This window comes from Hoplias malabaricus, chromosome 16 (genome assembly GCF_029633855.1).
Source record: "Hoplias malabaricus isolate fHopMal1 chromosome 16, fHopMal1.hap1, whole genome shotgun sequence".
Classification (NCBI taxonomy): domain Eukaryota; kingdom Metazoa; phylum Chordata; class Actinopteri; order Characiformes; family Erythrinidae; genus Hoplias; species Hoplias malabaricus.
The window spans coordinates 16343932-16359935 of record NC_089815.1 but is presented as its reverse complement, the minus strand read 5'-3'; the positions used below and the strand labels follow the sequence as shown (position 1 = coordinate 16359935).

Below are 16004 nucleotides of genomic sequence, written 5' to 3'. Positions count from 1 at the left end.
GGCAGTTCAAATAGCCTTACCTGCACATCAATACGCTGTTTAGTGCAAATGTTAAGAGAGGGGCATAAATCATAGCTTGTGATTTATTATTTATTTACTCTTTGTTTATTTATCATGTGGCATCACAGCAGCAGAAACGGACCAAGGCAAATTTTATTGTCCTGATGGGAAAGCATGTGATTGAATGCAGCATACGTCCAAAACGTGACGCTGACTGATGTATAAAGGAACTTTTTCATTGTAACTGAACCATTGCGTTCTCATGGTTTGCTTGGAAGTGTTTTCTTCTACAGAGATTCAGACTCTGTGGCTCTGAGTTGCTAAAGGCTGAGGTAGTAATAAATTCATTGCTAGCTGTTTTTCTAGTAAGTAGTGTCTGAAAGGTTTGAGGTTTGATGTTCTAATTTCACTAAAGCCTAAACCATGGGTTACATTTTGTATGTGAAGCCTTATTTTTTCTAAAAGTCTAAACTCTAAATATGTATTTTTCATAGCAGGGCTGGGCATTTGATTGAAAATGATCTAATCCATGTAATCTTGCATATAGCGAATGTATAAAGATTTTATTTTTGTCCATTTTACCACATGGAAAGGGAATTGCATGCAAGTGCAGCTATACCGCAGTGCATAACCAGTGCAGGATATACAATAATCGCATCATATCATGAAAAACATGTGGCATTAAATACACATGAGAAGCAATATGCATGATGCTGAGTAGACTAGACAGAAGGCAATATACAGATGGTCATCACATGTTTGTATGGATGTTAAACAGCTGCATGTGAATGAAAGAACTAGTGCACACAGTTGGCAGCTGTAATTTTACAGATAGATTGAGGTAAAAAGAATTCTGACTCTGTACTTGGTGACTCATAGCAGCATTGAAGTCATTTAAGAGTGTAAATAGCATGTGTATAGCGAGGGTTAAGGGGTGTATCATCCATTTAAAGATGGTGGTTAAAAGGATATAATTTTAATCCAGGTAGATGTTGGGGGAAGTCAGTGCGTCCTGTGAGTTCACTAGTCTGCCCGCTTCAGGGAAGAAGCTGTTTTAGAGTCCAATGTCGGTGGAAAGGATGCTCCAGTACCTCTGCACAGACAGCAGGAGGTTGAAGAAATTATGAGGGGGTGAGAGGGGTCTTACACAATGCTGCTGGCCTTGCGCATGGTGTAGGTGGCGTCTGGAGGCAACAAGTCTTAATGGCAGCATGTGCTGATTTTGAACTCAGACTAGTAGTATTATGTGATAGGGGAGCAATAGGGGAAAAAAATATATATATAAAATCACATTTTTTAATGTGAAGAGCACTATGTTCACCCCACCCCTGTTAGTTTTAATTCAGAAGCTCTGTATATTTTAAGGTGGAATGGTGTGTTTGAGTAAGAAGCTGAATGGATATTCAGTAAATTTGTATAAGACACACACACACACACACACACACACACACACACACACACACACACATATACTCAGTGTCCTAGGTTGAAGTGGGTGTTGCCCTGTGAAGGACTGGTTTGTATATATATTTATGTATATGTATATATAGTTTTATCGGTTATAAATAATGATTTTAAATAATGTGTGCTGTTGATTTAACAAATTCATGCGATCAAGGAGGATCTGAACGAAACACTGTTCTTCAAACTCACTCACACCTACTACTTCATAGAAAAAGAAGAAATCTCCTGTTTCTTATTTGTTTTATATATTTTTTTTCTATTTACTGTGATTATATATAACTTTATACATGCACTACGCTTACTGAGAAGGCATTAGTTTAAATATATATCATTATCTTAGGTGCATAAGACTGCACTTTGTCATGCACGTATAGAACTGCCCATCAGGTCCTCTGTTTTCCTCAATATATGAGCACAAAGAGAAGGTGGTAGTAGTAGCAGGACAGTGTTAGTTTTGAAAAAGTGGGAGAAAATGTTCCTGGAATTTGGTTCAGCAAGATTTAAGGAGGAGGCGAAGCGTTGTGCAGCAAGTGATTCCAGCACAGACCGTAGATTTACTGTCCACCTGAATCCACAGTGAAGATGGAGGCTTTTTTTTTAACCCCTTGACATGCAGCGGCTGGCCTGGGGAGAGATCGCAGCTTAGCAAGGATGGTTTTATCTGCTAAAGCAGATGGCAATGGCACACCAGCCTTAACTAAACCTGCTCTCTTGTCATTCCCAAAATGAAATAAATAAACAACAGTCCACTGAGCCAGTCCAGTCGTCCACATAGCCCCTTCTGACAGGTCTAGCTTGTCCCAGACTGGTTCTCTGTTTGTATATAGGCCAAAGGAATATATAACACTATGGGCAGGGTATTGTTTGAGAAATACTTTCTGGGTTAACTTACGTTTCATTGGCTATTTCTGGCTTTTGTAAAAAAAATAAATAAACATTTTTGACAGATTTTAAAATAATGATTAAAACAAGGCTTGGTTGTTCAATACAAAATTAAATTTGGGTTTAAATAAAATCAGTATGTTGTTGAGGGATAGTGTAAAAGTTTATGTACAGTAGTTTCTTTGCTGGGACTCTTGTTCACTGTCCTAAATGATCCTGCAGCTGCACCCCCTGACGAGTACTGGATTACATAGTCTCTTAAATCAAAGCTGCACTCAGCCAGCAACATAACTAAGAAACACAACATGTTCTGTCTCTCTCTCTCTCTCTCTCTCCCCTCATACACCCTTCTTTCACTTTCTTTTTTTCTTTTTTAACACTACTGTTTTATCTCTTCATTTTTCTTTTTCTTTCTTTCTTTTTCTTCAGCTTGACTGTTTATCTTTTTTCTTCATTTATTTTCTTTCCCTTTTTCCCTGTCAACTCTCTTACTCTCTCTCTGTCATTTGTATGATAATGTAAACAGTCCTGTGTGTGTGTTCGCGGTGTAGTAGTGTGCGTGGTGTTTGTTCTGTGTAAGTAGCTATAGCCCCCCGTTCAGTCTCAGCGAAGCCCCTCTGGCCAGCTTTGCTCCGCTCCCCTTGCTTTGCTTTCTCCAGCTGCACTGCTGACATCACTAGCGTGTGGGATGAGAGAAGGGTTGGAAAGAGGAGAGTGTTTGGCTGTGGCTCGCCGGCCAGACAATGAAGCCAGTGTCCTCCAAAAGGGCCAGCTGGAGTGGAACTTCAAATCCCCTCTCCAACTTTCACTTCACTCTTTTTTCCTACTTCTTTCTGCAACTCCCTCGCTTCCCTCAACCTCTCACTCATTCTCTTTCGTTCTTTCTTTTTGCTTTTTGTATCTCCTCTAATCTCCCTCACTCTGTGTATTTCTCTCTCTGTCTCTCTCTCTCTCTCTCTCTCTCTCTCTCTCGCTTTCTCTCTTCCCCATCTCTCTCAAGCAGGCCTCAGTTCACCCCTTTCTCTGAGATTGCTTTCCTTTGCTTACTCTGCAGCACTGCATTGTGTAATCAGAAGCCTGTAATAGCTCTGGATGGTCAGCCTGGCTTTGCTGCTGTCCTGCAGGGTAAAACCACCTGTCTTACCCAATCTGAGCATGATTTGGTCTGTCCAGAGCTCTGGACATGGCTCAAGGCCTTTTCTGCTCTCCTGTGAAGAAAAGAAAGATTGAGAGCAATAGTGATTCCTTACATCTGACAGACATACAGCTTCCAGCATCAAGACATTACCATAATATCCTCATAAACATCCACAGTGTTATATATATTATGCTTTTAGGATCATAATTGTAGGTTCTGTTATTAATTTGTGTGATCTTTTGTGATGGTCAGGCGGTTACTCATTTTTGTTTCAAAAGACAATACAATAAAAAAACTAGAAAAAAGTGAGTTTTACATTTCAAAGATTCAGAAACGATCAAATCTGCTTCTTGATGTGAGAGAGATGAATAGGAGAATTTCAAACATCATACAAATTGTCAACTAATCTTTGCAGATTTGCTGCATAACAACATCTTAAAACAATCAAACAAATATAAAACCCCCCAAAACAAATAGTCTTTATAGCTCTAGTGGTGTAGTCTAATGCTTTATGCTCATTTGGGTATGGTATGGTATGGTTATGAGCATATGAGTTTGGTGCAGCGTTAACTCAACAGACTGAATATTGTCTCTTCCACTGTCTCTGTTCCTCTCAAAATGGATGAAGACGATCGTAAATATTTCCCTCCATCATAGTCAGATGGGTGTGTGCGCTAATGATACTGTGCCTGCTTTAGCTTTTGTACTTAAATAACCACTTGTTAATCACTTTTATATTGTCGCTCGTCACATAAAAGCTGCCCATATGGGTCATCAAATATATTGTCAGAGACATCAAATCGAAGCTGAATTGCGGTTTTATGGCATAGCTTGCTGGAAAAATGATTGATACCGTGACACATGGTCCAGTGAGACAGACAGTTTGCTTTGTGTTCATTCATCTCTGGTGCACCTCCTTTTTCTTACAATGTTATAGCTGATTAATACTAGCAAAGCAAGCCCTTTTTTGTCTTTCTTTTGTCAGCTCTAAACTCCTGTGTTGTGTCTACTTGGGAATTGAACGTTATTGGTATATTGTAGTTTCCAAAAGAAATCAAAGGTATCACCAAATTGGGCAGCGGTATAGGTGTTCATAACTTTAAGGTCTTAATGTAAAGCACCTTTATTTTAGGTCGTTTTGGACTATTTTCCTGACTGCATTAAAAAAGTAAAAGAAAAGTTCTTGAGGTTATGGGAATCGGATATTATAATCCTCTATTGTAATATCTAAGTCCTACAATAATGATCACGTGGTTCCAAAACTAGCAGTTTATGAGGTACACTTAAGACTGGAATGTTTTCACCATGACTACTTGGCTGTATTGCACTTAAGAGTTGTGACATTGGATTTTGAGTGTGTGTGGTTCTGTCTTGTATACGTATATAAACAAGTTTGGTGTGGTCTATGTTGCCCTCTGCAGGACCCTTTGGACACTACACGTTCTGTGATAGTTATCCGCTCACTGGTGCCTGGAGGGGTGGCTGAGAGGCATGGGGGGCTGTTGCCTGGAGACCAGCTGGTGTTTGTAAACGACACACATGTGGACAGCTGCACTCTGACGCAGGCTGTGGAGGTGCTCAAGTCTGCTCCTGCTGGCAAGGTCTACCTAGGCATTAAGAAACCACTGGGGGTAAGAACAAAGCTTGAAAAGGCATATTTTACATTGTTATATTTGAGGCCTTTGGCAGAGGCACTTATCAGTTTAAATTGTCTTACAGATTTAGACTAATTTAGCGTTAGGGTTCTTGCTTAAGTAACGGATCTGTAACGGATGTACTGTAGTGTGCCTACCCAAGCAGGTAAACATAGTTTTCATAGAAGGCAGTTGTTTTGCCCGGGTCGAAACAAGTCAAGGAGAACAGCGTCCCTCCAGGACCAAGGTGCTACATAAAACAGCTCACACAGACTGCATAAAGTGCAAATATGTGCAACAGCGCAAGACAATAGGCAATACATACTAGGGAGGGGAGACGGGGAGCTCAACAATTCTCCGTTTACGTTGGGCTGACGTAAAATTAAGTAAAGTGAAGAATGGACCACAGTTGATCCATCCCAAAACCTAGTGAGCTGCCTAGGTAGGCACTGAGTGCGTAGACAGCTGTTTAAGTAGACAGCATTGTAACGGTCCTCCATCCTCATGAGGCAGATTACTTTTCACCTCCACAAACACTGCAGATGTAACAGCTTTTGGCCGATGCACTTAATCTCACACTCTAGGACCAGTCAGTTTTTGGGTATGGTAACAATCCACAATATTGTTCCACAATCCAACAGGAAACGGAAAGGGAGGAGCTTTTCACGTCTGGAAAATGTTGGCTCTCTCCCAAATAGTGCCCCACTCCATATATTGTACACTTCACAGATTTTAAAACTAATACCACTACACACAGAGATCACTAAATAAATAAATAAAAAGTGAAGCTTATATTAAATATAAATGTCAGATATGGAATGCACTGTTTCGTGCAGAAACCATTATTTTATGAACTAAACTGTTCACTATGAACTTCTAACTGTTCACTTTCAAACGGAGAAAAAAAAAATGGAGGACATTGTTGCAGCTGCAGCTTGTATGGCATGTGATGTAGTATAAATAGATAAACAGTGTAGTATGTTAATATTTTTGTACCAGCCCTCTGAATTCAAAATTGTTAGGTTAGTACATAGTGCACACATTGTATTATTGTGTATTACACAATTGAATGTTGCCACTGATTGAATCTTCACAAACTTGAAATATGAAACCTAGTGTGTAATAGGAAATGGAAGCCACAATTGTGTAGCATAAAATAAGTCAAAGGTCTTCTGAAACATACATAGTTCTAAATTAAAGGGTTAAATATTATACACATATTTATGCACATTATATTACAAACGTTTAATCATGACATGAATAAACAGCTTTTAACTGGCATGTGCCAAAATCATTAAAGCTTTTGTCTTAACAATATTAACAATATTAAAGGTGTGCTCTTGGGAATAGGAGGTAAAGCTTGTGTAAAAATTTGGCCATTTTAATTATACAAAATTTGTTTAAATATAGTTGGCGTTGATAAAACTTGCAATGATCCTAAAAAATGCTTCCCCTCTTTAACATGTTTACTTTTGTTTCTCTTTTGATTGTCAGCTAGGTTTTTGGGCTTTAAAAAAACAATGATTGTTTGTTTTATTTCTATTTATATGCAGTCAAATAATCAACTGATTTTTTTCTTTGTTTCTTTAACGCCCCAGCCATCCCTTGACCCCATCAGAGGACGGTGGACTCTTTGTACTCTAAGTTGTTTAAATGAATTCACTCACTTCAAAAAGAGGAGCAATAAAAAGCAAACAAATCAGCCAATAAATGGAAATAAGAATAAAATTCTTGCCAAAACATACAAACATCATGCTTATTACTTTTAGTCTAAGTCAAAGATGAATATTGTTTATCTATGTATAGACAGTCAAGTGCTCCACCTATATTTCTTTAGAATATTTACCAAAACAAAAACAAATTTAGTCCATGTGAGTCATTAGAGTATCTAAACAAAGAATGCTGAGATGCAGGAAATGTTTCTTGTTCCAGGACCCTTTACAGTTGGTTATGGCAGAAGATTTATTGCAGTGATATTAATATTGTTATCAGAGCTAATGCCAAGAATATGCCCTTAATCTATCAAAAAATATGAAGGAGATTATTAAATTAGTGGCTAGAGTGGCTGTATTGTAGGCATGCCTTTTGTGTATGCCACCTTGTGGTATTCTGAGGTGACAATAGGGTAAATCAATTTGCTTTCAAAACTAATACCCTTGGAAAGGATGTGTCTCTGTAGTGCATTAGCTGAATTTCACACTGAAAATGGGGGGAATTATAAAATTTATATCAAAAAGGTTTAATATAACAGATTAACTAAAAAAGGTATTTACAGACACTTGTGCAATTATTAATTGAGAACCTCCATTTTCTAACATAACAAAGTTTTCTTTAAAAATAGTATTATTGATACGTCATTGAAATTGCCCCGTATCCTTATGTTCCTTTCCCCCTAAACATGATACATCTACTGCTGTACTTAAACAGTGGGATTCTTTTTTGCATAACCATTCTTTTAATACCAAATACACCTTGATATTTTTTTTCTTTTTATCTCACCTAACCAAAATTCAGAAATTTGTTTTAAAATGAAAGCACTTCCTTCTCTTACACCTTTCTTGGTGACCATCTTTTTGAAACACCTAACCAGGGTTTGTTATTTCTGTTTGAAACCAAGCTAAATGGCAAGAAAGATAAAAAAAAAAATACTTGCTAACACCAGTCATTCTTGCTAACAATCATTTGTACTTCCCTTGAAAACTCTTGGCCATTAATGTTTATACAGCTGTTGTGACCACTTTCCCATACACAGATTAAACCTTGACATAGTCTTCACCCAAATATGAGCACCTTTTGTCTATTATTATTGGAAATTAGCATTAGTCTGTTAGCATTTAGGCTTTCTCTGGGTCTATGATGCTGTCCCTTATGTTCTAATGTAGTTAGGGTTAAGAGTTACGCCAGTTTTGTGACACTTTAAAGCTCTTAAAGCAATAATGCTTTTCAAAATGAATTTAACAAAGACATTTTTATGTGTATCTTAGTTTTTGGAAAAGAACAGAACATTTATGGACAGAAAAAGTTTTGTACCTGTGATTTGTTTATTCTCTTGTACATTTATTTAACTAACAAAGGTGTAACAGATTATTTCCAGGGTTTTCATTAACCAACATGATGGTACTTCGTCAGTACAAGAATTTGTGTCTAAACATAACAGATGTTGCTTTTTCCAGCTATGCTTGAATAGCACACAAATTCAACAATATTTCCAGTGTTGTGCTTCCCAGACCTCTCCCTGATCTCCCTGGAATCTCTGAATCTGTTCACAATAATATGTATGATAGATGATGAAAGAGTTTATTTTCATTCTGTTTGAAAATTCTTTCACAATATTGAGCACAAAATGGTGAGCCATAACTCATTATGGTGGCAGAATTGGTTAATAAATATATTTTTTAATACCACACTCCTCACAGACAGACACCCAGAGCACGACTTTAACTCACAACCTCCAGATCCCTGGAGCTGTGTGACTGCGATCTAAATTTGTTTATATTTCCAAAATACCATTAGCTTGGTGAGTGAAAAATCATAATTATTTTTCCTGTTTTGTCTATGTAATGAAGACAAAAGGGAGTTTTATTTTAAAGCTCATTCACTGTTGCAATCATGTTTTGAGCCAACAACTTTGTTGTTGTTTTACTAAGCAAAGGGAAGTCAGTGATTGTATAAACCTGTGTATTTTCTGCAGTAAATGACTGTTATAGATGACACGTATCTAGTTTAGGTTATAGAATATTGCTTCAATACATTTCTTATTTGACTTAATTTTCTGGGATCCTATTTTCCAGTTCCTCTAAGATTTGTGTTTGTTTATGTTTAACTGTAGTCAGAGGATAGAAGCAATGTGGAAACTTCAGTAAATCTACAGGAGCAGTCCTCCAGTCTTTCTCAGCTACCTGTGCCTAAGGTATTTGTTGAAGTTTGTGTGTATGTATGTGTGTTTTATATATGTGTGTGTGTGTGTGTGTGTGTGTTTATATATAAGCACATACAGTGTTGGGGAGTATATGTAACTGTTTTCCGTTCACATTGATGAAATTAATGGATTATTTGTTTAACACAAGGATTAAAGTTCTCTGGTGCTGCAGTGGATTTCTGTCACAGTTGTTACCTGCTCTGCTGGGTGGAGATGCTGTTCTGTTGTGTGTTTAATATTAAACACGTGTCTGCATAACAGAGGATTAGAACAAGTGAAAATTTGTGACACTCGCTGGCAGAAAAGAGAATTACAGTTTCAATTACAGTAGAAACCCCTCTTGACGGCAACAGGAGGAAAAAATGAATGATCTAAAAATGTAACAAATTATCAATATGCTATAAAAAAAACGTTTGCTATTCTGTTAGCAAACCGTTGCTATTGCCTGCTCACATGAGGTCGCAGAGCTGGCATGACAAGGCCTGGAGAGAATTGTGTTTATTTTGGAAATTCAGGCAGTATTTCATGTTTAAGCAGCTACTAACTGGGCTTTCTGCGTCCAGAGACTTCTCTTCCAAAGGAGTGCAAGCAAGAAAGCAAGCAAGCAAGCAAGCCGTAACCCTGGACTGCATAAGCGGTTACAGACAATGAATGAATTCCATTCCCCTCCTCCCTTGCTAAAGTTGAAAAGTAGACTAATCTCTTATAAACACACACCGTTTAGTGTGCTTGTTAGACACTGGGTGATGGTTTAGTCATTTGGTACAATTTTTTATGTCAGACAAAACGCCTCATAAAAAAAATGTGTACTAGCCAGAGTTAGGAACTCCCTGCTCTGTTGCACGTAATATTTTGTAGAAGTTTATATTTCAGCCCTCGACTCCACCATAAATGATGCTTTAAATATGTGTAGTAACATTAACTTCGATACAAAAACAGAATATTTTATTTTTATCTAAAATATTTCTCTCCTAACTATTATGGTCATAGTCAAGGGAATATTGTGGGGATTTTTTCTTTCTTTCTTTCTTTCTTTTTTACCAGGCAATTCAGTGAATCTTTTGTGTTCACATACACAGTTTTTAATCTTTTACAGCTAATGTTATTTATATCTCTAATACATTCAGGTAGCCTCTACAGCAGTAGAACACACATCAGATTTTTTTTTTCTTAAGTAAACAGAGTGTAATTGCTGCAAATATAAGAAAATATTCAAGTATTTCAAAATATTCAGAATAAGTTCGTCATATTGAGTAATGTAATGGAGTATGTTACAAATTACATTTTAGGGCATGTATTTTTTGTATTATGTGATGGAATACATTTTAAAAGTAACCCTCCCAACACTGTGTGTGTAAAAAATATTTGTGTAATAGTGACATATATCTTATTTAATATTTTGTATAGGAGTTTGTTCTTTCTAAAGAAAATTGATACATTTTTATTACTTTTAAACACAATCGCCTGCATTCCTGTCGCCCGTTTTTACTTGTCAGATACCTAGTACTGAGTGTTCTGATTGGCTGTAGATAAAGGAGAGAAAAAGAGAGAGATGCAAAGAAAAAGAAATAGGTGTGCTTGAGAAAGATAGGGAGGAGTAGATGGAGGGAGAGAAAGAGATGTGGAGTAAGCAATGAGTCCTTAGGACGGGTAACTTTTAGAGGTGATTCCCCGCCCACTCCCTCTTAGCTTTTGAGATGCACGGCCGTATTATCCTTGAATTTTAGCAAAGATGTAATTGAGGCGGCTGAGTCAAGTGCTGCCGTAAATCTACCCAAAACGAGACTAATTGCACCATTAAGATTTTAGACCCTGCACATTTTTCATGGCAAATTGGTTCTGGGCTCTATGAGGGGAGGGGTGTGAAAGTTGCTGAGTGTGCGGATAGGAGCGGTGTGAGGAAAAGTGCACTTTCAGCTCTTATGATCTTTAAGTGTGTGTGTGTGTGTGTTGGTCAGAAGAGGACAGGCCGGAACCCTGTTGCAGAGACTAGCGGACAGCTTTATATACAGTAGACAGTCTTCTCTCTCTCTCGAGCGCGCACACTCTTGCTTTCTCTCTGGCTCTTTCTGACTTTATTGATCAACTGTGCCTGATCCAGACATTGAGAACAGGGAGAGGAATACATAAGGAAGGAGAGATGCAGATTGGAGTGACATGAAATACCTTGTTTTATTACACAGGGATTCTTTAATGAAACACTGAAGAAAATAAAGTATTTAGAAACATATGGAAGACAGAGTTTGGCTGTAGTGCATCAACAACATATGGAAGGACATTTCCATGTTGTTTCTTTCTTTCAGCTTTTGGGCCAAATCATAGGTTTATGTACACTTTGATAATATATAGAGGCTTTGCTTGCTTTTTTCTTAATTTCTGAATTGAAACACTTATACATGGCCCACAGGTTTTTAAATGTCCTATCTGATGTTGAAAACACAAGACACCCCGCACACAATGACGTAAGTCCTCATAGTCTCCACAATACACCGTCCACCCACCTTATTGGTTTACTGTATTTTAGGCATGACGTTAATGTTGCATTTCAACTCTGAGAGTCAGCGTCCACCCCAAACTACAGGATTCATAAATACTGATCATGTTTCATATTTACTGTTCACAATCAGAGTGGCCCCGACTGAAATGGAAGAAGATCGAACGTGTAAAGACTGGATTATAGACTCCCAACAGTACAGGATAATCTTTACAATCATCCTGAATTCCAGAGACCTTTTGCAAATTTTGGCAGGAGCAAATCTGCTTCAAAATAAGCCCAATTACTCTGTAGTGTGGGCCAGGCATTAGAGAAGCTTCTCATGATGGTTTTCTGCAATTGTAGCCAAAACCTCCTGACAGAACCTGGTGGCTCTGCTGTGAAATCTAATGCCCGACCCACACTACAGGATAATCAGGTCGATCTGATCCTTTCATCACTCGCAAAAGGTCTCCTGATTTCATGACGATTGTAAACGATGATCTTCCCTGATTATCCTGTAGTATGAGTGCTTCATACTCCAATTTTCTCCCAGAGTGGTCGGGGCAATCCTGGTTTGTGAATCACAACTATAAATCTTGATTAATATTTATGACTCCGATTCCTGTAATGTGGGGTGAACACCGACACACAGGTGTGAAATGTCATGTCAAAGTCATGCCTGAAAGTCTGTAATTCAGTGAAAGCTGAGCTAGGTTTAGGGTTTCACTGCTAGAAAAGTTTGCAAGAAGCCTGCTGTCTGCTGGGCGTGAGCTGTCTGAAAGCATGTGGTGTTTCATTCAGGGCGGAATTTATAGTGTCAGGACTTTGAGGACTAACTAATCAAGCTCTGAAAAATCTGTGATGCTCCACCCACAAGTAGGCTGGGAGTCTTATACTTTCAGTGCGTTAAGCTGGCCTTGTATTCTGATTGGCTCACTTTACATCCACATATATCCACTACCGTGTATCATTTTGTACTGGCTCTGGTATTGGTCCGGCGTGAACCATAAAGACTGCCCCCTTCTACACATCATGCCAAAATAGCAGACTTGTGATCGGTCCTTTTGCATGTCATTCAATTTTTTTCTACTGTAGTAGGTGGTTCTTGGACCTTGAGACTGTGAATGCAAGACTTTGTGTGGATCGTCTCATGTTATCAACATAGGTTAGGAATTTTAAGTCCTGTATGGTGGGCCAGGCATTAATGTTGTTAAATAAGTCTGCACAACTTGTGAAAAAGGCAGTAAATTCAGTCTATAAAATTTAATTGAGCCCAACTAATGAGAATGGCTGATACTAATGACACGATTTTCTTGCTGAAATAAAGTGAGTAATGTACCGCTAATTTGCGCTTTTTTATTTTGGCATAACTGGGATTTTAACTTGCGCTCCCCACTTGATAGTGCAATTGCTCTTTCATGTCTATCTGCCTTGAGCATACTGCAGAGCAGACATTGTAATAAATCTTGAATACTGAATTTTAACAGGGCTTTGGGGATGGCTCAATCCTTCCAGAAGACCTTGATGAGGATCCTGAGCTGATTCTTGACAATATGCCCCGCTACGCCACTACCTTAATCACCACAGAGCTCCTGCCTGGCCTGGAGAGAGAGATGGCTGTGGACGAAGACCAAGAACAGGATGAGGATGAGAGGAGGGATCAGAACTTAGAAAGTGTCATGGAGGGTCTTTTGTCATACCCTAGGAAAGAGTCACCTTTTACGGAAGAATTTGATGTGTCCTCCCCTCACCAGATTTTTCCCCAGACTGAAAAACTACATGAGGTGAGACTCCTTGTAAGCCTGAGAACTTCTTTGAGAATCATAAATGTCACTTTGAAGTGTATAATTTATGCCTATCAAATGCAAAACCCTTTCTATTTTCATTACATTCCAATTATCTTTTTTTCTAGTGTGAAGCATAAACTACATAAGAAATCCAATTGCTCCTTTTAACATTGAATTATATTCTAAGGAATAATTAACAACACAGTTTTTATGTTGCACATGTACTGCTTTGTTCTAATAGTAACGGTAAAAATCTATGAATATAACAACTTGGCTTTTTACCTGACCAATAAGGGTCAAAAATCATTTTCTCACTAAGCTGGTTCTCTCATATTAAACTGTCTTAAAAACTTGTTTTTATCTCTGTATGTGACTTTTGACCACCAGCAGAAAGCTGTGATAACACACGAGAAAAAACCAATTAGTAACTTGCTTCAGACCCATTCTCTGTGGATGACTGGAGTGCATTTTCTAAGGGTGTGTTCAGACTTGTCAGCTTTGGTTCCATTAAAGCAAACTGCAATTGCCCTGCTTCAAGAGAAACTCCAGGGTATTGGATCTGGAGATGTCCCGGAGTGGTCGTTCACACATTCAGCGCACTGTGGGAGATTTTCAGCGTCAGGCATGCTCTAGCAGCGGGAAATGAAACATGTGCTTTAGGTGTGGTGCAGTGCCTGTGCAGCACGTACAGGAGTAACTTCAGAACATTTCTTGCACCATCTCACATGCGATAACTCAGATTTTACCCAGAGTCTTTACTAGGGTGCTACCAGCATAAAGTTGCACTCACAAATACAGCTCCTCTGGGCAAACTCCAGAACATTTCTGAACCACTGTGCATGTGTTAAAGGGGCAAATGTGTGGTTTGTTAAAATAAGTGTGTCGAACTCTGGTACGCACCAAACAAGTGGACCAAGATGGTTTGAGCAGGTGGGTCGCAGTCCATTTGTAAACCATCTCTGGTGCTGTTTGTTTAAAATATTAATGCAATATGAAGCAAAAACAGAGTGTGCTATTCCAAAACCTAACAATAATACTTCAGAGTGAGCCAAGGACAAACCTTCTAATGTCTTCTTGCTGTAGTGGATCTTCCTTGGTTTGTGCAGTGGAGGAATTTCATTGATCAATTTTATCACTTTAACCCCGATAAATGCATTTAGCCCAACCTGCTAACGACTCTGATGACTGGCTCACAAAATGGTGTCAGCCAATCATGTCACTTGTGACTTTTTTTTGGGACTTACATTGGTCCAATTGTAAACGTGTCTGTGTGTATTTGAACCAACCCTGAACTAAAATGTAACAATGTATCATTTTCTTGTTTGGTCCTGCTCAAGGGAGCCAAACTACAAGTGTGAACATGCCCTAAGAGCACTGGGACAAAACCAAGGGACAAAACACAGCACATCTAGTTAGGCCCTTTTTTGGGTTGTGTAAGTGATATTAATATGTAAAGGCATGTTATATGATTTGAAAAATGCCAGAACTGACCTATGACTTACTGTTTCAGAGTATTTGTCTCTCCTGACACTCTAATCCTCCTTATTTTAGCTATAAACATATACCTGGTGCCTTAATTTGCAAAAGGTAAAGATGCTGCTGTGCTTAATCAAAGCAGTGTATATTGGATCGATGGTCGATTGTGCTTCAGTTGTTCTGTGGTTCATTACTAAATTTTTTATTTTTATTTTTATTTACTATGCTAACATTAGTCCAGTTGAGTAAGTACTGGCTGTGAACAGTTTAGGAGTGAACAACAAAAAGGGATGTTTCTAAGGGATAGCACTTTGTCTAATAGGTTTTCTTTTTGCATACTGTTTTTTGCTTATTGTTTGTTATGAGTGCAGCATTTTATACACCTGTGTATTTATTTCTGGGTCTTCTCTGTACTCTGTACGTCTGGTCTAGGAGGAGGAGGAGGAGACACAAATCCAGAATGAAGAAGACTTTTTAACAGAACAGGAGTCTAGTGCAAAGATCTTTCAACATCCAATCAGTAAGTGTTTCTGTTGGCTGCATATGATGATTTGATGGTCAGTCTTACATGGTCAACAGAATTATTCAGTTTTGAAACGGCGAACTTTGAAGTGTCAGTGTATTGCAGAACTGGTTTTTGGTATTTTTGGATAGACTTCTAGTCTTGTCTAGCTTTCACAGTGATTTTACTTTTTATTAGGCTAGGTTTGAATGACTTTGAAAGGCAGAGAAATATAAGTCTTATAAGCCATTACTTTATTTGGAATAAATAGAATTTTTCTATTTTCTTTTTTTGTTTTCTCTCATATTTCATTTTACTGCCAAATTGAGAGTTCTTAGTTTGGCACGATTGCTAATCTTTCCTGGTAAGGCAGCAAAACATCCCTATCTATATGAAGATTACATAAACGAGAAGAAAGCAAAGTGTGTGTGTGTGTGTATGTGTGTCCATGTGAATTGACTGATAAAGGCCTTGGTATGGTCCATAGCAACATATCTATATGAAGCCTGGACACTGAATAAAGAGGAAAAATAAAAAAACATCCCATTTTTTGAGAACAAGTGCCTCAGAAAACTGCTCAAATTCTCAAAATCCAAATCTCTTGATGACCCAAGAGATTGTTTGGCCAGAACAGAAAAAGCAGCTACTGAACCACATCAAATTCCGCAAGTTACGTTAATTTGGGCATGTGATGAGGCACTTGCATGAAAATAATGAAAGCACTGT

The 16004-nt window shown here is 38.2% G+C and overlaps 1 protein-coding gene across 8 annotated transcripts in view; it reads left to right on the top strand.

The window, feature by feature from the left end:
• Positions 1-16004, top strand: part of patj (PATJ crumbs cell polarity complex component) — a 177515-nt gene that overhangs the window by 40271 nt on the left and 121240 nt on the right. For 5 of the 8 annotated variants that reach the window (XM_066647660.1, XM_066647659.1, XM_066647663.1 and 2 more), the window contains exons 19-22: positions 4906-5115; positions 8948-9028; positions 13001-13297; positions 15209-15296. In XM_066647660.1, the coding sequence (XP_066503757.1) occupies positions 4906-5115; positions 8948-9028; positions 13001-13297; positions 15209-15296 (676 nt within the window). The remainder of the gene's footprint in view (positions 1-4905; positions 5116-8947; positions 9029-13000; positions 13298-15208; positions 15297-16004) is intronic. The other 3 variants (XM_066647664.1, XM_066647662.1, XM_066647665.1) reach the window with 3 other exon arrangements.